The sequence below is a fragment of the Trifolium pratense genome, linkage group LG1, assembly GCF_020283565.1.
Source record: "Trifolium pratense cultivar HEN17-A07 linkage group LG1, ARS_RC_1.1, whole genome shotgun sequence".
NCBI lineage: Eukaryota > Viridiplantae > Streptophyta > Magnoliopsida > Fabales > Fabaceae > Trifolium > Trifolium pratense.
In genome coordinates this window covers 15,442,720-15,464,088 of record NC_060059.1, presented here as the reverse complement: position 1 = coordinate 15,464,088, position 21,369 = coordinate 15,442,720, and the positions used below count along the sequence as shown (strand labels likewise).

The following is a 21,369-nucleotide window of genomic DNA, read 5'->3' as shown; positions in this document are numbered from 1 at the left end:
TCCATGGTGTATTATGAAACAAGACATTCAGACTTGATACCCAAAAGTCTAATACACACCGTTAACTTTGAGTCTCGAGAGCCTTCACACAACAGTGTATTTGTCTCTTTCAAAAGATCAAAAAATCGCTGGGCTTCCTCATTTGGTCGCTCGACGTTAACATCAGCGTCATATTCATCATCAGCAGGGTCGTCGACATCATTTGGCACATAAATCGGCGTATTAAACCCAAGGGCATTAGTTATCATATTGTCCATCTCATTAAACGGATCATAATGCTGATGATAATATTCGGGAACAACAACGGGCTGAAAAACACTGCTTGAAGTATGATTTTGATTCACGGGAACAATCGTGGAACATCCCTCGCCATGACTTGACCAAACCCAATAATTAGGTTGGAATCCCTTTTTATATAAATGAGACCTAATTTCATCTTCGCTACGTATTCTTGTACATCGACAAAGTACACACGGACATCTAATTCCCCCTTCACGTATCACAATGTCATTATATTTTACTGTATTGATAAACATTTCGACCCCTATTTTAAATTTCTCTTTAACCCGTCCCCTCTTTCCAGGATTATGTCTATCGTACATCCAATTACGATTGGTAAAATCCATATCTGCGTAGTTTAATTAATATATAATTAGATCAATGTATTAAATTTATTACTTTATTTTTCAAAAGTATTTTGGACATATATATGTCTACTCAACAATAACATATATTTATCGGGGAGAAGTTATTATACATAAGTGTAATCCTTATGCATGGTACATAAGTCAATAACATCCATTAGATTGAGCATCCACATGTAATAATCCTAGCCAATCTCAACTCACACACTCACACCTAATCTCACACCCCCCAAATTTCTCACGTACCCCCCAAATTACTCGCGCACCCCCCCCCAAATTTCTCATGCACCCCCAATTTCTCGCGCACCCCCAAATTTCTAGCGCACCCCCCAAAATTTTTCACGCACCCCCAGATGACTTGTGCGCCCAATTTTTTTTTAACCCCCCATATTTCAAGCCTAAACCATTTTGCTGTGGGAATGATTTCAAAAATATACACTCCAAAACCATTAAGTGCATAAGATGGTTTTGAAGTACAACCTATAATTAGAATCATAATTGTTTTTTTTTTGGTACAATTATAATTATTATTTAAAACCAGTTAAATGGTTTCAGATAGTTATACACTAAAACCATTTGTATTGTAAAATGGTTTTATGTGTGTTTTTATGGTTTCAAAAATTCTGGAAACCATTATGCTGGTTAAATGGTTTCAGATAGTTATACACTGAAACCATTTGTATTGTAAAATGGTTTTATGTGTGTTTTTATGGTTTTAAAAATTCTGGAAACCATTATGTTGGTTAAATGGTTTCAGATAGTTATACACTGAAACCATTTGTATTGTAAAATGGTTTTATGTGTGTTTATATGGTTTTAAAAATTCTGGAAACCATTATGTTGGTTAAATGGTTTCAAATCACAATTATTGTTTGTATTCTAATTATAGGGTTGTACTCTAAAACCATCTTATACACTTAATGGTTTTGGAGTGCATATCTCTGAAACCATTCCCACAACAAAATGGTTTAGGCTAGAAATGTGGAGGGGACCAAAAAAATAAAATTGGGGGGCAAAAGTCATATTGGGGGTGTGCGAGAAATTTGGGGGTGCATGAGAAATTTGGGGGTGCACAAGTAATTTGGGGGGTGCATGAGAAATTTGGGGGTGTGCTAGTAATTTGGGGGGTGTACTAAGTAACTTATGCATGGTGCATAAGGATAGCTTATGTATAATAACCAATCCCATATTTATCGTTGTGTTTTATGATTTCAAAGAATACTAACTTTTTATTTTTATTTTTTGACGCAAATTATAAACTTTTAACATTTTATTTTTAAAGTTTATGGTTTATTAAATCTAAAAAATACTAAGTTTTTTAGTTGACAAAACTACCGACTTTTAACATATATATTATAATTTTTTTAAATATAATTTTTTTCTTTTTTTAAATACATAGTAATAATAAAATGTTAGTAACAAATTACCAAATACTAATAAATAACTATTACTAAGTGTACGGTAAAAAAAAACTATCACTAAGTATTATAAATTAAAATTACATATATTACTTACTTGGGTGCCGGGTAGAGTCTTACTTGGCGCGCTCCTAACCACAAACTCCGCTCCTAACCCACGACCTCCGATGACAACGAGAATTTGCTAATAAAAATGGTAAACAACAAAATATTAGAACATATACATTTAAATAACAAAGTAAAAATTTTAACTTTAAAAGTAAAACACAAACACTTACCACTTTTTGGATGGAGATATGAAAATTACATTACTTTTTTAAAAATACACAAACTGTTAAAAATTTTCTTTTTTAAAAAGAATTTTTTAAAAATTTCGTTTTTAAAAAAAAGAATATAAATATACTGTTTTTTGAAAGAAAAAAAAACTTATTTAAAAAAAATATTAATGTTTTCGAAATAAACAAAATTAAATATTTTTTTTTAATTTTTTTTACAAAAACAATAATTTTTATACATAGTGATAAGAAAATATTAGTAACAAATTACAAAGTATTAATTAATAACTATTACTAAGTATACGGTAAAAAAAACTATCACTAAGTATTATAAATTAAAATTACGTTACTTACTTGGGTGCCGAGTAGATTCTTACTTGGCGCGCTCCTAACCCACAAACTCCGCTCCTAACCCACGACCTCCGATGACCACGAGAATTTGCTAATAAAAATGGTAAACAACAAATATTAGAACATATACATTTAAATAACAAAGCAAAAATTTTAACTTTAAAAGTAAAACACAAACACTTACCACTTTTTGGATGGAGATATGAAAATTACATTACTTTTTTAAAAATACACAAACTGTTAAAAATTTTCTTTTTTAAAAAGAATTTTTTAAATATTTCGTTTTTAAAAAAAAGAATATAAATATACTGTTTTTTTGAAAAAAAAATACTTATTTAAAAAAAAATATTACTGTTTTCGAAATAAACAAAATTAAATATATTTTTTTTAATTATTTTTACAAAAACAATAATTTTTATACTTAGTGATAAGAAAATATTAGTAACAAATTACAAAGTATTAATTAATAACTATTACTAAGTATACGGTAAAAAAAAACTATCACTAAGTATTATAAATTAAAATTACGTTACTTACTTGGGTGCCGAGTAGATTCTTACTTGGCGCGCTCCTAACCCACGACCACGAGAATAAGACTTGCTAATAAAAACGGTAAACAACAAATATTAGAACATATACATTTAAATAACAAAGCAAAAATTTTAACTTTGTAAAAATAAAACACAAACACTTACCACTTTTTGGATGAAAATATGAGAGTTAAAAGTATGAAATTTAAGAGAGAAGTTAGAGAAAATTTAGAGAGAGAATGGAAATGTAAAAATGAAGTGAAGTGTAGAATGGATTTGTTGAAGAATTATAAATAGGAGAAGTGAGTTAATGTTGTCTCCAACGGTCAAAAATTTAATTTTCGCACAATTTTCAAACATTACTGACGGCCCCTGACCGCCATAAATGTCCAACGGTCATGCATTACTGACGGCCTGAAGCCGTCGTAAATGCTCCCACTTTTCCTTCCTTCAAGACGCGTTACTGACGGCCCCTGACCGTCACAATTTTCAAACGGTCCATTCATTACTGACGGCCTGCAGCCGTCGTAATGTGTCACACCTTTTCCGTCTTTCAAGAAGCATTACCGACGGCCCTTGACCGCCACAAATGCTCATTTTGACCGTTTTGAATTTTTACGTCCTCCAAGATGCATTACTGGCGGCCATTATACATTATTGACGGCTGGGAGCCTTCAATAACTCACAAATACATTACTGATGGCCTTTGGCCCTCAATAAGTTTGGTCAAGAATAACATGTTTTCTTATAAAGATTCTTTCTGGTTTCATTTTAAATCTGCATCTACTTATCCTTTATTTGATATAACTGGTGGCAGGTTTGCACATGAATCTGCTGGTCAAGGAGAATATCGTCATTTGATTCTGGAGAGATGTCCAGATACATCTATGTAAAAACTACACTCTTATAACTCTCTTGGTCCCTTTTATATTTGATTACTTTATTTTGTAATATCTTATCAACTCTTGTAAGATTTTCTTTATAAAATAACAATTACATTTGGATCGCAGACCTCCTATCCTTGTTAGCGATATCCTAGGGATGTATGATGAACCTCAATCTTTGAGTGCATCACACCAAATATTACGGAGAAAAGAAGCCTCTCCTGGTAAGACACACTATTAATTCTTCTCTTTCGATTACGATTATACATCATACGCAATACTGGTCCTGCCTTTTGATTCACCCTTATAAAAAGAACATAACATTTAACACATATACTGGTCCTGTAGTATCAAAATGTGTTAGGACCTCAATATAGGGCGTATTATTAGTAATAAATATTATATTAGTAATTTATAATAAAGATATTCTTCAATAATATATCCTTAGTTATAGGAATATATTTTTTTTTTGGTAAAGATAGGAATATTTAATTAGTAGGTTAAATAAAGATATTATGTGCTTTTATTTTCTTATTAGTATTTAAGAATAAGTTTTAGGGTTTTAGAGCAAGGAATGAGCATAGTTTTTTGTAAGGGCCAGAGTAGGATTCCTCATAATATTTATTACTAATACGCCCTATATTGAGGTCCTAACAAAATGCATAAGCTATCTAGATGGTTGAAAATTATTTACTTTATTGTCTAGGAAACATGGATATTGTACAAACAAGTTTGGTGATGACATGATGTAGATGTATGAACAAACCTAATTCTTGAAAAATTATGATAAACTATTGGTGGTATTATGCTAACAGATTACACAAATCCATAATGGAAAAATGAAATAATAACGAGTATGCATAAAAAAGTAAACATCACTGCAACAGTTATTAAACTTGTGGTAAAACCAGAATAGAAATGAATGTCCCCGTGAGCTTAGCTCAGTTGGTAGGGACATCAACATTTTATATGCAGGAGCCGGGGTTCGAACCCCGGACACTCCACTTATCCATCTTAAAAAGGTGGAATTTCTAGCCACTAGGCTACCTGACAAAAAAAAAATAAAAAAATGACATTCTCATTTAGAAGTAAATAAAACCCCCCTATAAACCACTTGTTATTTTAATGAAGTGGATATTTGCACTTTTGTGTAGCCATTAATCTATATTGCATCTTTTAGTCTCACAGACAAATACAGCATCCATTCAGCAGACACAGGAGGAAAGAAAAGCGGCTTATTTACTAGCTCGTGAGCGGATTTTTCCTATGAATTTGGAAGAGGCAAAAGAACCTGATCAACAAAAGCCACGGAGCGTGCCTGTGGTAACCCGCCAATTGATTGTGCATGCCCTAGGTCAAAGAATCAACACAAAGAATCCGAATGAGTTGGTTAGTGTTAGTACGAAGGATAGAGTGCTCACAGATGAATTAAATGCTCAAGATAATAATAGTGAAAAGTCGTATCCAACCAAAGATTATGAAGAGTCTTCACCACTGAGAAGACACAGTAGAACAAGAAACACCGGCAGTTCTACTTCTAATGCAGCCTTACTGAATATACATACTCTCATCAATTTCAATTTTGCTTCTCTCTTGCTCTGTACTATGTTCTTTTAATTGTACTCAATTGCATAATTTATTGTGAAGTTACAAACTTTATGTCTACTATTTTCTTCTAATTATACCCAATTGCATTACTTACTGTAAAGTTACAAACTTTAGAACCCTAAGCTAAGTTTGGTGATGAAATTCCATGTTTTGTGTCAATTTGGTATCATGTGTGAAGACGATGATTTTGCTTTGTTTTGAAGTTATTTGAACTGGTATGGCACTGTGCAGCATTTTTCTTTAGAAGGGTTTTTTCATGCCATGTGTTTATACTTTCAAATTAGGTATTACTCATAGTACTAGGAGTTTAATGGAGGTCGATGTAAAATAGTTTACACCGACATCCAATGAGAACTCATGATATTGCTATGTAATTCAACTTGGTAGCTGCAATCTAAAAATAATCGCAAAATTCTGGATTTTCGTTGTACGTTAGTGTAAAGATAGTTTATAGTGACAAACTTAGTGCATGTCATCTTTTCTCTTATACTAATGTATATATGTGTATATATATTTCAGGTTGAAGAGTTAGCTTTTCTCGTGAAGGACAATCTTCCTTGTAAGCATCTAGTTCTTACAATGGAAGATTTTTTAGTTAACTATCTTCAGACTGAGGAGGACACAAGGTAAGCTTTATGAGATGGGTTTTGAGTGTTTTTTTACTGTTTAGCCGGCTTGTTTATGAATTCAAGCTATCACTATATGGGTCAGGGAAGTTAAAAGTTTAGTTAATGGGACCATGGTTATCAGTATCTTACGATACACATGAGTCGTATCTCGATTCAATCCTAAGTTAAACCCAATTGATACAAATGTTTAGTGTGTATCTAGTTAGATATGGAACCAATCTTAAATCCCAATTCATTATGAGGAATCCCGAATCTCTATTAATGATGTACTTATCTCTAACATTATTACGGACAAATTTTATCTCTCAATGGATCCGTACAATTTGCTTTTTGCTCCTTTTACTTTATTTCGTTCAATCTTTGTATTTTTATCTTTTAGGTTTCAAATGAAATGACACGGGAGGGATGGTTTTAAACAATTTTGTTATGTTTTTGTCAAAGTTTCTTTCTGTAATCAGCTGAAATTATAATTTTCATGTCATCTATGTGTACCTTTGTGGCTCATAAAATAAAGTAGTTTAATACACTGAAACTTTAAAATACATGCAATGATTTTTGTATTATAGTTGTAACATAACAACTCACTTGTTGATTATAAAACCTTATAGTATATCTTCTTTCATTTTCACTTGTATAAACTGTGTTGAGTGTATATAAGGGCCTTTTGAATGCGGCTCTAAGTTTGGTTGGTCCTTTGTAGCGTATGATTTTGCAGCTTCCGTTTGTGGCATTTATCATTTGCATGCTGCTGTAGTTGTTTAAATTTCCCTGGTACCATCTTTGATTTCAACACAGACACAAACACTAGACACAACTAAACCTAGGATTGTCAATGCTTCAGAGTTTACCATACAGGATGTTTCTTAATATCTGTTTTTTATTTTTTTTTTTTTTTTGACTCAAAATAAGGATATTCATTCATTCCAATAATTGATACAGTACATCACATGCAAATACAAATTCAACATAGCTAAAAACAAAAAGGATGAAACTGCAAACAATCTCACAGCATCCATGTTAATAGCATACAACGGCAATTGCAATATGCCTACAAATAATATAATATGATAAAAGTCACCAGAATGTCCATGCTTCCGGATCTGCAACGATGATGCCCAAATCATTGATCGAATCTGCAATTGATTGAAATCTACCTTTCAAAATGAAACCAAACGAACACCGCAACAAGACGGACAAACAAACGCCGTAACAATGACGACCACCAACAAAGCGCCGCACTCAGACGACGAAATCACAAAACAAGAAAAACAAAACTAAAAAACTTAATTTATGTGAAATCACTTATTTAAATGGAAAGAAAATAAAAAAACAACTTAGAGGGGTGATTTTGGGTCAAAAATTGACCCAAAAACCACCCCTCCTTGGTGGATGATGAAGATCAATGAACTCTTACAATCGTCTTCTCTTACATCGCCTTGCTGAGATATTTGGGTATTTTCCTTAAAAGATTTTTTTCTTGCAAGCCCATTTAAAAAATTCTTCCTGGTTTCATTTTAAATCTGCTTCTGCTTTTCCTTTATTTGATATAACTGGTGGCAGGTTTGCACATGAATCTGCTGGTGGAGGAGAATATCGTCATTTGATTCTGGAGAGACGTCCAGATACATCTATGTAAAAACTACACTCTTATAACTCTCCTGGTCCCTTTTATTATTTGATTACTTTATTTTGTAATATTTTAGCGACTATTGTGAGATTTTCTTTCTGAAATAATATCGATTACATTTGGATCGCAGACCTCCTATCCTTGTTAGCGATATCCTAGGGACGTACGATGAACCTCAATCTTTGGTTACATCACACCAAATATTACGGAGAAAAGAAGCCTCTCCTGGTAAGACACACTATTAATTCTTCTCTGTCGAATGTCGATTACAGTTATGCATCATACGTAATACTGGTCCTGCCTTTTGATTCACCGTTATAAAAAGAACATAACATTTAATAAATATAGTGAATGAGATTTATGGTTTAATTTACTATTTTATTAAAGAGTTGGAAAGGTACTGTTGGCAAGTTGTGTCTGCTAAAGTTAGTTTACTCTACAAATTCAATTTCTTGGCTAATCAAGAATAGTTTTTGTACATGAAAATTATTGTTATTGTCCCTGTAGAAGCACATGTTTCTATTATTTTTCTGATTTTATTTGCTAATACATTGTAGTATCAAAATGCATAAGCTATCTAGATGGTTGAAAATTATTTCCTTTATTGTCTAGGAAACATGGAATGGTACAAACAAGTTTGGTGATGTAGATGTATAAACAAACCTAATTCTTGAAAAATTATGATAAACTATTGGTGGTATTATGCCAACAGATTACACAAATCCATAATGGAAAAATGAAATAATAACGACTATGCATAAAAAAGTAAACATCACTGTATCAGTTATTAAACTTGTGGTACAGCCAGAATAGAAATGAAATTCTCATATGGAAGTAAATAAAATTCCTGTATAAACCGCTTGTTATTTTAATGAAATGGATATTTGCACTTTTGTGTAGGCCTTAATCTATATTGCATTTTTTAGTTTCACAGACAAATACAGCATCCATTCAGCAGACACTGGAGGAACGAAAAGCGGCTTATTTACTTGCTCGTGAGCGGGTTGTTTCTATGAATTTGGAAGAGGCAAAAGAACCTTGTGAACAAAAGCCACGAACCGTGTCTGTGGTAGCCCGCCGAATGATTACGCATGCACTAGGTCAAAGAATCAACACAAAGAATCCGAATGAGTTGGTTAGTGATAGTATGAAGGATAGAATGCTCACGAATGAATTAAATGCTCAAGATAACAATAGTGAAAAGTCATATCCAACCGAAGATTATGAAGAGTCTTCACAAACAAGCAGAACAAGAAACACTGGCAGTTCTACTTCTATTGCAGCCTCACCGAAAAAGTGTGAGCAAAGTGGAAGTGATCAAAAACCAGTTAACAAAGATTCGCCACCATTGTCTCGAGATGGGAAACAAGGGGAAAGTGTGAGTAAGGAATACATGAAAAGGGAGCACTTGGGAGCTGCAAAGAGAATGTTTGCTCATGCTTTGGGAGTACACTCTGGGAAGGATAGTTCTGTTCCTAGAAGTAGAAAAATTCAAAAAATGGAAGACAGAGAATATTTGTAGGAAACACAATTACATACCCTTTTTGTTTAACTTTCTAAAGATTCTTGCTGAGAAGAAGCAGTTGAAGCCCCTCATTGAGAAGGCTAAGCAGAAAACAAGCAGTTCTCGGTGAACAAGGCTGTCAGTTTATAGACGAGGATCACCATATATATCATGTTGTACATGATTTTATATTTAGCATTTTGTTGAGTACTGATGCACAAGCTTTTTCCTATCCTACTCTATCAGGATATTAATTTAAGCTTCAAATCTCTCTCTCTCTCTCTCTCTCTCTCTCTCTCTGTATCTCTCCAGGTGAAATCAGTGACAGTATTCAGGATGTGATTGGCGGGATCCTCTTGCATTGCTTCCCTTCGGAAAAGCAAAAACAGTTCTTGACCCTCTCCATGTCCGAATTCAATAGTGATCAGTAACTGATTACTCCGTTCTTAAGTTTTTTGTTCTCCAATCACCTTTGCTCTAAGTTTGCAACTTGTCTGCTCCCATTTTGGATGCATGATTTCATCTCATGTTGTATGTGAACACTGCTTGGCTAGCATGTTACATGCCTGAAGCGTCGTTTTGGATGCAGATTTGCAAGCATTAGCATACCTTTGCATGTAAAACTTTGGTTTCAAAAGAGAACACATGTCATTCTACATTATACATTAATATGCTTTCACGTTTTATGAAGCTTTAATCTAATGTGTATCATATCCTATATTCCTATGTGAAGTAAACCATGTGTTAAGTGTTTTTGGGAAAGTGAGTTTGAAGTAAGATGTTTAGTACTCCATCCATCCATCCATCCATTTGTTTTTATTTGTCGTTTTAGATTTTTGCACATATACTAATGTACAACTTTGATCACTAATATCTTTAATTATTTTTTATAAAAAATTATGAAAATTTTATATTTTGAAAATACTCATCCTAATAAATTGAACAACTTTTAATATGCTAATATTTATTTGTATATATTAGTAAAAAATTATAATCAAAGTAGATTATATAAATAGTATGAATGATTCCCAAACGGCAATTGCCGAGGATTTATTTCTACAGAGAAGGAATGTATCACAGAAATAATAAAGTATACCGAAGGAGAAATGTTGTGTCACAAGAGGTTGGTGCAACAGGTAAAATTGTACGGTACGTTATATTATTTTGGGGGTTTGGTACTCGGTAGTACTGGTAGTTGGTAGTGTGGGAACAGAATACTGTCTAACATAAAAACATAGATAAAATAAATATATATTTTTTAACTAAAAAAGGATATAAAATCTAAATAGATAAAATAATATCTTTTTAGGCGATAATTCTAACAAAAAGCATAAATAATATAAAATAATTTTCTTTTAACTAAAAAGGACATAAAATATAAATAAAACAATGTCTTTGGTGCATAAATAAATTTTTTTTTTATTTTACAGTAAAACAAGCATAAGTAAAATAAAATAATAATTTTTTTTTGACTACAGAAGAACATAAAATCTAGTGCTCCAGTCCAATGCAGGAAAGATCTTAGGACTCAAAGAGTGCTTACAAAAGTGTTTACATTTACCTCTTCTAAAGACATTAGCGGGGCTCAAATCCGAGACCTCTCGGATTCATGATATGTCTTTCTACCACTAGACCAAATTTTTAGAGTTATAAAATAAATATTTCTTTTTGACTTCAAAAGACATAAAATATTGTATCCCAAAAAAAAGACATATAATTTTTTTTTTGGTCATAAATAAACTTTTTTTTACTAAATAAAATGTATTCATTCATCAAATTGATGAGAGTACATCAATGCAATACAAATTCAAAATCGCTAAAAATAAAAAGGATGAATCTGCGAACAAACTCACAACATCTATATTAATAGCATAAACAGCATATTGCATAAGCCTAATATTTGACTATATTGAAGTTTTCGGAATATAGTAAAATTGATGTCTATTTATATTTTGTTGGCTTTGACAAAAAAAGAAAAATTCTATTGGCTTCTTAAAAAAAATAAAAAATGAACTGATTTAGCAAAAAAAAAAGTATTCTTTCAAGTTTCAACTAAGGAAAAAATAAACTGATTTTGCACAAAAAAAATTTATTCTTTCAAGTTTCAAACTAAGGACTATCTAAATAAGAATTTATATACACTTGTAAAGTTATTTTACACATGCATCTAATTCTAAATAAATATCGTATAATAATGTCTAAAAATGAGTTTAATTGTTTTGCACTTTCAGTGTAAAGATTTTTTACACATATATGTGTTGCCACATCATTTAATGAATGTAACACATCATGTGTTTTTTATTATCATGTCAGTATATTATTAGACGCGTATGTAAAATAACTTTACACCCACCGTGCATATAAATTAAATTCGTCTAAAAATTGCTTAAAAAAAAAATAATGTCTAAAAATAAAATCATAAATAAAAGATAAAAGTGGTGGGTAACTTATACACGCACGCAGACATCGAATCCGAACTAAATTGCAAAATTAGATACATGTTTCAAATTTTGTAGCAAGTAAAGTAATTTGGGAACTTAGAACCCTAATTCCTTCAATATGAGTATCACCCAATTCGCCATGGTATGTTAATCCTTTCTCACTTCTCTTTCTTCCTATCACTCTTCCCCCAATATACATACTCTCATCAATTTCAATTTTGCTTTCTCTCTTGCTCTGTACTATGTTCTGTTAATTGTACTCAATTGCATAATTTATTGTTTATGTCTACTATTTTCTTCTAATTATACCCAATTGCATTATTTACTGTAAAGATTCAAACTTTAGAACCCTAAGCTAAGTTTGGTGATGAAATTCCATGTTTTGTGTCAATTTGGTAGCATGTGTGAAGATGATGATTTTGCTTTGTTTTGAAGTTATTTGAACTGGTATGCCACTGTACAGCATTTTTTCCTTAGAAGGGTTTTTTCATGCCATGTGTTTAAACTTTCAAAATAAGTTTTACCGATAGTACTAAGGGCTCGTTTGAATTGACTTATTTTTTAGCTTATTCAAATAAATAAGCTTTTATGTATTATTATAAGTTTGTCAAGGTAGTTTATGAAAAAACAACTTATAACGATACAAATTTCGTTAGTGAGAACTTATGAATTAACATAAAAGCTTGTTTATTTGCATAAGCTATTTTTCATAAGCTAAAAAATAAGCCAATCCAAACGGCCTCATGGTATTGCTATTTTTATTCCACTTGGTAGCTGCAATCTAAAGTAGCCGCAAAATTCTGGATTTTCGCTGGACATTGGTGTAAAGATAGTTTATAGTGACAAACTTAGTGCATGTCGCCTTTTCTCTAATACTAATGTATATATTTCAGGTTGAAGAGTTGGCGTTTCTTGTGAAGGACAATCTTCCCTGTAAGCATCTAGTTCTTACAATGGAAGAACTTTTAGTTAACTATCTTCAGGGTGAGGACACAAGGTAACCTTTATGAGATGGGTTTTGAGTGTTTTTTTACTGTCTAGCTGGCTTGTTTCAAGCCATCACTACTATGTGGGTTAAGTTAAAAGTTTAGTTAATGAAACCATGATTATCAGTATCTTATGATACATGTGAGTTGTATCTCGATTCAATGCTAAGTTAACTCAATCGATACAAATCTATAGTGTGCATCAAATTAGATATGGAACCAATCTTAAAACACAATTCATTATGAGGAATCCCAATTCACTATTAATGATGTAGTTGTCTCTAACATTGTTATGGACAAATTCGAGCTCTCAATGGATCCTTACAATTTGCTTTTTTGCTCCTTTTATTTTATTTCTTACAATGCTTGTGTTTTTATCTTTTAGGTTTCAAATGACATGGGATGGTTTTAAACAATATTGTTATGTTTTTGTCGAAGCTTCTTTCTGTAATCAGCTGAAATTATACTTTTCATGTCCTCTGTGTTTACTTTTGTGGCTCGTAAAATAAATTAGTATAATACACTGTAACTTTAAAATACAGCACCACAATCTTACATGGTTTTAAATTAAATGCAATGATTTTTGTAATATAGTTGTATAAATCTTGTTAACTGTTAATTATTGCTTTTGGACTGCATTACGTGGCTGTTTTATCTTTATTTTCTATTGTTTCAGTTTTTTATTTGAGTCAATAAGTGGTTCCTACATCTTAGGAGAGAAAGTAGCTTTTATTATCCCACATTCCTAATTCTATGGTGATGTGGTTGTGTTCTGTTTTGATATTTTGAACTTACTATTTAGTGTATTGCTGCAGTCATTAATAAACTGAACTTCCCTATTTCATCTCAGTATTATTCTCTTCAACATACTTTACTTTAGTTTTCAATATTATTCTGCCATAAACCAACAAATTGGTAGCAGAGCTATCATCTTACGGGACCTGTGAAAATGGAAACTGAAACAAGTTTCTCACAAGTTGCTCCTCCTGTCTTTGATGGGGACAACTATGACCTTTGGGCAGTAAGAATGGAGTCTTACCTAGAAGCTTTGGACCTTTGGGAAGCCGTGGAAGAGGATTATGAAGTTCCTCCGCTGCCGAATAATCCAACTATGGCTCAGTTAAAAAATCACAAGGAGAAAAAAACTAGAAAGCCAAAGGCAAAATCATGTCTTTTTGCCGGTGTTTCACAAACTGTCTTCACCAGAATCATGACGCTCAAAACAGCCAAGGCCATCTGGGACTATTTGAAGGAAGAATACGCAGGGGATGAGAGGACTCGAGGCATGCAAGTGCTGAACTTGATGAGGGAATTCGAATTGCAGAAAATGAAAGAGTCTGAGACAGTTAAAGATTACTCAGATAGATTGGTTTCCATTGCAAACAAGGTTAGGTTACTCGGAACTCAATTTGCTGATTCGAGGATCGTAGAAAAAATTTTGGTTACAGTACCGGAGAGATACGAAGCATCAATAACGGCTTTGGAGAACACAAAAGATCTGTCCACAATCACTTTAGCAGCAGTGTTGCACGCCTTGCAAGCCCAGGAGCAACAAAGGCTTATGAGACAGGATCATGTGGTGGAAGGTGCTTTACAAGCCAAGCATCATGAAGTTGGAAGTACCGCAAACAACCCAAGAAAAGACAAAGGTAAAAAGAAAAGTTATCCCTCTTGCAAGCACTGTGGCCTCGACGGTCACCCACCGTTTAGATGTTGGAGAAGACTAGACGCAAAGTGCAGCAAGTGCAATCAGCTTGGACATGAAGCTATAATTTGCAAAAGCAAAATTCAACAACATGAAGTCAATGCCCAGGTTGTAGAGCAAGATGAAGAAGATCAGATTTTTGTGGCAACGTGCTTTTCAACTAAAAGTAGTTCAGAATGCTGGCTGATTGATAGTGGTTGTACAAACCACATGACATATGATAGAACTCTCTTCAAAGATTTGAAGCCTACTCAAATCTCAAAAGTCAGAATTGGGAACGGTGGCTATATTTCTGCAAAAGGAAAAGGAACTGTGGTAATTTCAACGAGTTCAGGTATAAAGACAATCTCAGATGTTCTTTATGTACCTGATATTGACCAAAATCTGCTTAGTGTAGGCCAATTGATTGAAAAAGGATTTAAAGTATCTTTTGAAAATCAACTTTGTCTAATCTTCGACACCACTGGTCGGGAGATTCTAAGGGTTAAGATGAGAGGTAAAAGCTTCTCATTTGATCCAATTGAGGAGGAGCAGAGTGCTTATTTCACTGAAGTCAGTCCCACTGAACTGTGGCATAAGCGACTTGGTCATTGTCATATTCAAAGAATGATGAACATGAAGAATAATGATATGACAAGAGGTCTACCGGTGCTTTCTAATCATTTGCCAAATTGTAATGCTTGTCAATTTGGTAAACAAATCAGAAAACCATTTCCAAAAACTGTTTGGAGAGCCTCTCAAAAGCTGCAGCTCATTCACACTGATGTGGCAGGACCTCAAAGAACACCGTCATTACAAGGTAGTCTGTACTTTGTTCTCTTCATAGATGATTTTACAAGAATGTGCTGGATTTTTTTCTTGAAATTTAAGCATGAAGTGGCTGGAGTATTTGTAAAGTTCAAGAATATGGTTGAAACTCAAAGTGGCTGCAAGATTCAATTTCTAAGATCCGATAATGGGAAGGAGTATACATCAACACAGTTTAATTTATTTTGTGAAGAAGCTGGCATTGTACATCAACTCACAACTCCATACACTCCGGAGCAAAATGGAGTTAGTGAAAGGAGAAATAGATCCATAATGGAGATGGCTAGATGCATGTTGCATGAGAAAGACTTGCCAAAACAATTTTGGGCAGAAGCAGCCAACACGGCTGTTTATCTTCAAAATCGACTCCCCACAAAGGTTTTGAAAGATAAAACTCCTTTTGAGGCTTGGTATGGGTATAAGCCTTCACTAACCTTTCTTAAAGTGTTTGGTTGTGTTTGTTTTGCACATGTTCCACAAGTTAAGCGTGATAAACTTGACAAGAAAGCAATTCCAGGAATTTTTGTGGGATATAGTTCTGTTTCAAAAGCCTACAAGGTGTATCATCCTCAAAGTGGAAAGATGACTGTCTCTAGAGATGTGCATTTTAATGAAGATCAACAATGGGACTGGAAGAATCCTAAAAAAACAATTGGATCTTTCAATGATATTGAAGATGATTATCTTGAAAAGCAAACAACAGAGTTGTGTGAGAACGAATTAGAAGATGATCCTCCCATTAGAGGCACAAGGCTGCTGTCAGATATCTATCAAAGATGCAATGTTGCAGTATGTGAACCTGCTTGCTGTGAAGAAGCACTAAAAGATCCAAAATGGAAAAATGCAATGGAGGAGGAGATGTCAATGATTCAAAAAAACAAGACATGGGAACTCGTTGACAAGCCTGAAGATAGAAACATCATTAGAGTTAAATGGGTTTTCAGAACAAAGCTTAATGCAGATTGCTCGATCAATAAATACAAGGCCAGACTCGTAGTTAAAGGGTATGCACAAATTTTTGGTGTTGATTATTCTGACACTTTTGCACCTGTATCAAGATTAGATACAATTAGATTGGTGTTAGCAATTGCTGCACAAAAAGGCTGGAAAGTATTCCAGTTAGATGTTAAATCAGCTTTTTTAAATGGAGATTTACAAGAAGAGATATATGTGGAGCAGCCAGAGGGATTTGCGGTGCAAGGTGGAGAAGATAAAGTCTATCTTCTTAAGAAGGCCCTTTATGGCTTAAAACAAGCACCAAGGGCTTGGTACAGTAAGATATATTGAGCATAGGTTTTGAAAAAAGTTTATCTGAGTCCACTCTTTATGTGAAACATAAGGGTAAAAATTCTCTCATAATTTCCCTCTATGTTGATGATCTTTTAGTAACCGGAGATGATACAAGGCTTGTTGAGGAATTCAAACAAGAAATGATGCAAGCTTTTGAAATGACAGATCTTGGTTTGATGACATTTTTCCTTGGAATTGAGATCAAGCAAAATGAGAATGATGTGTTCATCTACCAAAAGAAGTATGCAAAGGAAATATTGAAAAAATTTCAGATGGAAGAGTGCAAAACAGTTAGCACACCAATGAACCAAAAGGAGAAGTTGAGCAAGGAAGATGGGTTTGACAAAGTTGATGAAGGATACTATAGGAGTCTTTATTGGATGTTTAATGTATCTCACTGCAACAAGGCCAGACATTCTATTTGCTGTAAGTATTCTCTCTCGATTTATGCATTGTGCTAGTGAAATGCATTTAAAAGCAGCAAAAAGAATACTGAGATATATTAAGGGCACTGTTGATTATGGTGTCAAATTTGAGAGCTGTCCAACATTCAAGTTGTGTGGATTCTCTGATAGTGACTGGGCTGGATCCATTGATGACATGAAGAGTACCTCTGGATATTGTTTCAGTCTAGGCTCAGGAGTTTTTTCATGGTGCACAAAGAAGCAAGAGACAGTAGCACAATCCACTGCAGAAGCCGAATTCATAGCAGCAACAGCAGCTGTAAATCAAGTTGTGTGGCTAAAAAAGATTTTATTTGATTTACATCTCCAACAAAATCATAAGATAGAGGTATTTATTGACAACCAGGCAGCAATTGCAATTTCAAAGGATCCTGTATGTCATGGGAAGACTAAACATTTTAACATCAAACTCTATTTTTTAAGAGAAATGCAGCAAAATGGAGAAGTGACTTTGGTTTATTGCAAGTCAGAGGATCAATTGGCAGATTTGTTTACAAAGCCACTTCCTGTCAGCAAGTTTGAGTTTTTAAGGCAGAAAATTGGAGTTTGCAGATCCTAAAGCAAGGAGGAGTGTTAATTATTGCTTTTGGACTGCATTACGTGGCTGTTTTATCTTTATTTTCTATTGTTTCAGTTTTTTATTTGAGTCAATAAGTGGTTCCTACATCTTAGGAGAGAAAGTAGCTTTTATTATCCCACATTCCTAATTCTATGGTGATGTGGTTGTGTTCTGTTTTGATATTTTGAACTTACTATTTAGTGTATTGCTGCAGTCATTAATAAACTGAATTTCCCTATTTCATCTCAGTATTATTCTCTTCAACGTACTTTACTTTAGTTTTCAATATTATTCTGCCATAAACCAACATTAACAAACAAGGGTTTACTTATATGTGCCAACTGTGTTTAATTTGTATACGGGCCTTTTGAGTGCGGCTCTAAGTTTGGTTGGTTATTTGTCGCATATGATTTTGTAGCTGCCTTTTGTGCCAATTTATCATTTGCATGCTGCTGTACTTGTTTAAGTTTCCCTGGTACCATCTATGATTTCGAACACAGACACAAACACTAGACACAACTAAACCTAGGATTGTCGATGCTTCAGAGTTTACCATACACGATGTTTCTGAATATCTGTTTTTATTGAATATAGTTCAGATGGGATCTTGGAGTTGGAGCCAATGAACTCTTACAACCGTCTTCTCTTACATCGCCTTGCTGAGATATTTGGGTATTTTTCGTAATTGTTTTTTTTGTCTGCAAGCCCATTTCAAAGATTCTTTCTGGTTTCATTTTAAATCGGCATCTACTTATCCTTTATTTGATATAACTGGTGGCAGGTTTGCACATGAATCTGCTGGTGAAGGAGAAGATCGTCATTTGATTCTGGAGAGATGTCCAGATACATCTATGTAAAAACTACACTCTTATAACTCTCCTGGTCCCTTTTATATTTGATTACTTTATTTTGTAATATTTTAGCGACTATTGTGAGATTTTCTTTATAAAATAACAATTACATTTGGATCGCAGACCTCCTATCCTTGTTAGCGATATCCTAGGGACATATGATGAACCTCAATCTTTGATTGCATCACACCAAATATTACGGAGAAAAGAAGCCTCTCCTGGTAAGACACTATTAATTCTTCTCTGTCGATTACAATTATACATCATACACAATACTGGTCCTGCCTTTTGATTCACCGTTATAAAAAGAACATAACTTTTAACACATATAGTTTTTTTTTTTTTTTTTTGATAAGCATTTTACACATAGTGAATGAGATTGTACGATTGGAAAATTTTGTATGCTGAAGTTAGTTTACTATACAAATTAAATTTGTTGGCTAATAAGTATAATTTTTGTAGCTGAGAATTATTGATATTGTCCTTGTAGAAGCACATGTTTCTATTATTTTTCTTAAAAAATTATGATCTATTGGTTGTATTATGCTAACAGATTACACAAATCCATAATGGAAAAATGAAATCATAACGAGTAAGCAAAAAAAAAAAAAAGTGAACATCACTGCATCAGTTATTAAACTTTGGGTAAAGCCAGAATAGAAATTAAATTCTCATATAGAAGTAAATAAAACCCTTGTATAAACCGCTTGTTATTTTAATGAAGTGGATATTTGCACTTTTGTGTAGGCCTTAATCTATATTGCATTTTTTAGTCTCACAGACAAATACAGCATCCATTCAGCAGACACTGGAGGAAAGAAAAACGGCTTATTTACTTGCTCGTGAGCGGATTTTTTCTATGAATTTGGCAGAGGCAAAAGAACCTGAAGAACAAAAGCCACGAAGCGTGCCTGTGGTAGCCCGCCGAATGATTGCGCATGCACTAGGTCAAAGAATCAACACAAAGAATCCAAATGAGTTGGTTAGTGATAGTACGAAGGATAGAGTGCTCACAGATGAATTAAATCCTCAAGATAACAATAGTGAAAAGTCGTATCCAACCAAAGATTATGAAGAGTCGTCACCACTGAGAAGACACAGCAGAACAAGAAACACCGGCAGTTCTACTTCTAATGCAGCCTCACTCAATAAAAGGAATGATCAAACACCAGTTAACAAAGATTCACCACCATTGTCTCGAGATGGAAAACAAGGGGAAACTGTGAGCAAAGAGTACATGAAAAAGGAGCACCTAGGAGCTGCAAAGAGAATGTTTGCTCATGCTTTGGGAGTACACTCTGGTAAGGATAGTTCTGTTCCTAGAAGTAGAAATGGAGAAAACAACAAGAATTAGAACAGAAGGTTGTGTGAGATCTTTAAAGCAAAATGGTAATTTATTGCTCCGGATGGACGTTGGCAGGTGCTTCCCAGGTTTCAATCACAATCAAGGAGATGAGTAATGAACATGCTTTTACTCAAAATTGTGATGCATTGATTTGAGAAGATTCATGCAAATTGCTTAGTTCTTTGGTTGTGTTGGAGTAACTTGACTAGCAGCCAAGTCAAAAGGCATCTTGAACGAACAATCCCGAGTCGTGTTTGGCTTTGGCCTCTTTTGTGGTTTGGATGAAGCTGAGGGAGCAGGTTGTGTTCATTTAAATGTTGATATAAGACATGCAGTACCAGTTTTTTTTATATATATAGGAATTGAACTCAGTAGCCTGGAGTTGACAGTCGCATACACCAACCACTTGTGCTAAACTCCGGTGGTTGCAGTATCAGTTTCTTTCTAGTGTGTTTATTTTATTCTGTGAGTGAATATTGGATTTCATTGTGGAGAAGGGAGCAAAAGGTATCTTGAATGAACAGTCCTCAATCGTGTTTGACTTGTTTCGAGGGCTGGATGAAGCTGAGGGAACTGGTTGTGTTATTTAAATGTCGATATAAAATAGGAATCGAACTCTACCCCTAAAGTTTATAAACACTCGCACACTTTGTGCACCAACCACTTGTGCTAAACTTCGGTGGTTGCAGTATTAGTTTCATTCTAGTGTGTTTATTTTATTTTGTGTGAATATTGGATTTCATTATGGGAGAAAAAAGTACATGACTTCCCTATTCTATCAAGGGCTGTATTGTTATATATACAAAAATTTGTTCCTAATTTCTTCTGCTTGTTTTTCTCTTTACATTTCGCGGTGACAATTGCCAGTGGTTGCAGAATTTTAGAAGTGATGAAATTATTTGTTTTTGTAAATCAAAGATGAACAGAAGCTAATCAAACAGCTTTAAAGGATGTTCATGAGCTTTGTAATCAAATGAGTATTCTCAGAAAGATTACAAATAACTACGAAGTAATCACAACTGCAATGGAATTTTGTATTTCATTTCTTTAAAAGTTTCTATTTGATCTTGATGTGCCTTGTGATAATAATGATTCAAATGAGTACTTGTTAAATTCACCATCTAAATTTTTAAAATAATTTGTAGGGACTTTCCATATCTCAAACTCATTTCCTTATTTCAAGTCATAGAACAAAAGTAGTTATTCGATCCTTGTATATATGTTAACATTTATAACATTAGCATATGCATAAGATAAGAGATTTGAATCCTTTAAGCAAGTAGTTTTGAGTTTCGATCTCTAACCTTACGTGTTTCATAAATTCTCTAACAAAGATCTGTCACTTCTAAATAGCGGTGGGTACTTCTTACTTACAACATGGAAAAAGAAAAAGGGACTATCCATGTAGTCTTATATGGAGAGTTGTGATATCCAATTTATATCACGAGAGC

General features: G+C 33.6%; 2 protein-coding genes across 5 annotated transcripts in view; both read left to right on the top strand.

Annotated features, from left to right (window-relative positions):
* The window catches only part of LOC123907036 (R3H domain-containing protein 1-like), a 29,900-nt gene extending 9,163 nt beyond the window's left edge, over positions 1-20,737 (top strand). For 3 of the 4 annotated variants that reach the window (XM_045957124.1, XM_045957111.1, XM_045957119.1), the window contains 8 exons: positions 4,036-4,107; positions 4,229-4,326; positions 5,283-5,491; positions 6,230-6,336; positions 18,317-18,394; positions 18,504-18,575; positions 18,697-18,794; positions 19,347-20,737. In XM_045957124.1, the coding sequence (XP_045813080.1) occupies positions 4,036-4,107; positions 4,229-4,326; positions 5,283-5,491; positions 6,230-6,336; positions 18,317-18,394; positions 18,504-18,575; positions 18,697-18,794; positions 19,347-19,927 (1,315 nt within the window). In that variant the 3' untranslated portion in view covers positions 19,928-20,737. Of the gene's footprint in view, positions 1-4,035; positions 4,108-4,228; positions 4,327-5,282; positions 5,492-6,229; positions 6,337-18,316; positions 18,395-18,503; positions 18,576-18,696; positions 18,795-19,320 lie in introns of all 4 variants that reach the window. The other variant, XM_045957127.1, reaches the window with a different exon arrangement.
* Positions 7,512-9,659, top strand: LOC123907054. The gene is made up of 4 exons (XM_045957140.1): positions 7,512-7,791; positions 7,900-7,971; positions 8,097-8,194; positions 8,893-9,659. The coding sequence occupies exons 1-4, from the start codon at positions 7,742-7,744 to the stop codon at positions 9,486-9,488; spliced, it is 816 nt and encodes a 271-aa protein (XP_045813096.1). The 5' UTR covers positions 7,512-7,741; the 3' UTR covers positions 9,489-9,659.
* Positions 20,738-21,369: the final 632 nt, after the last annotated feature.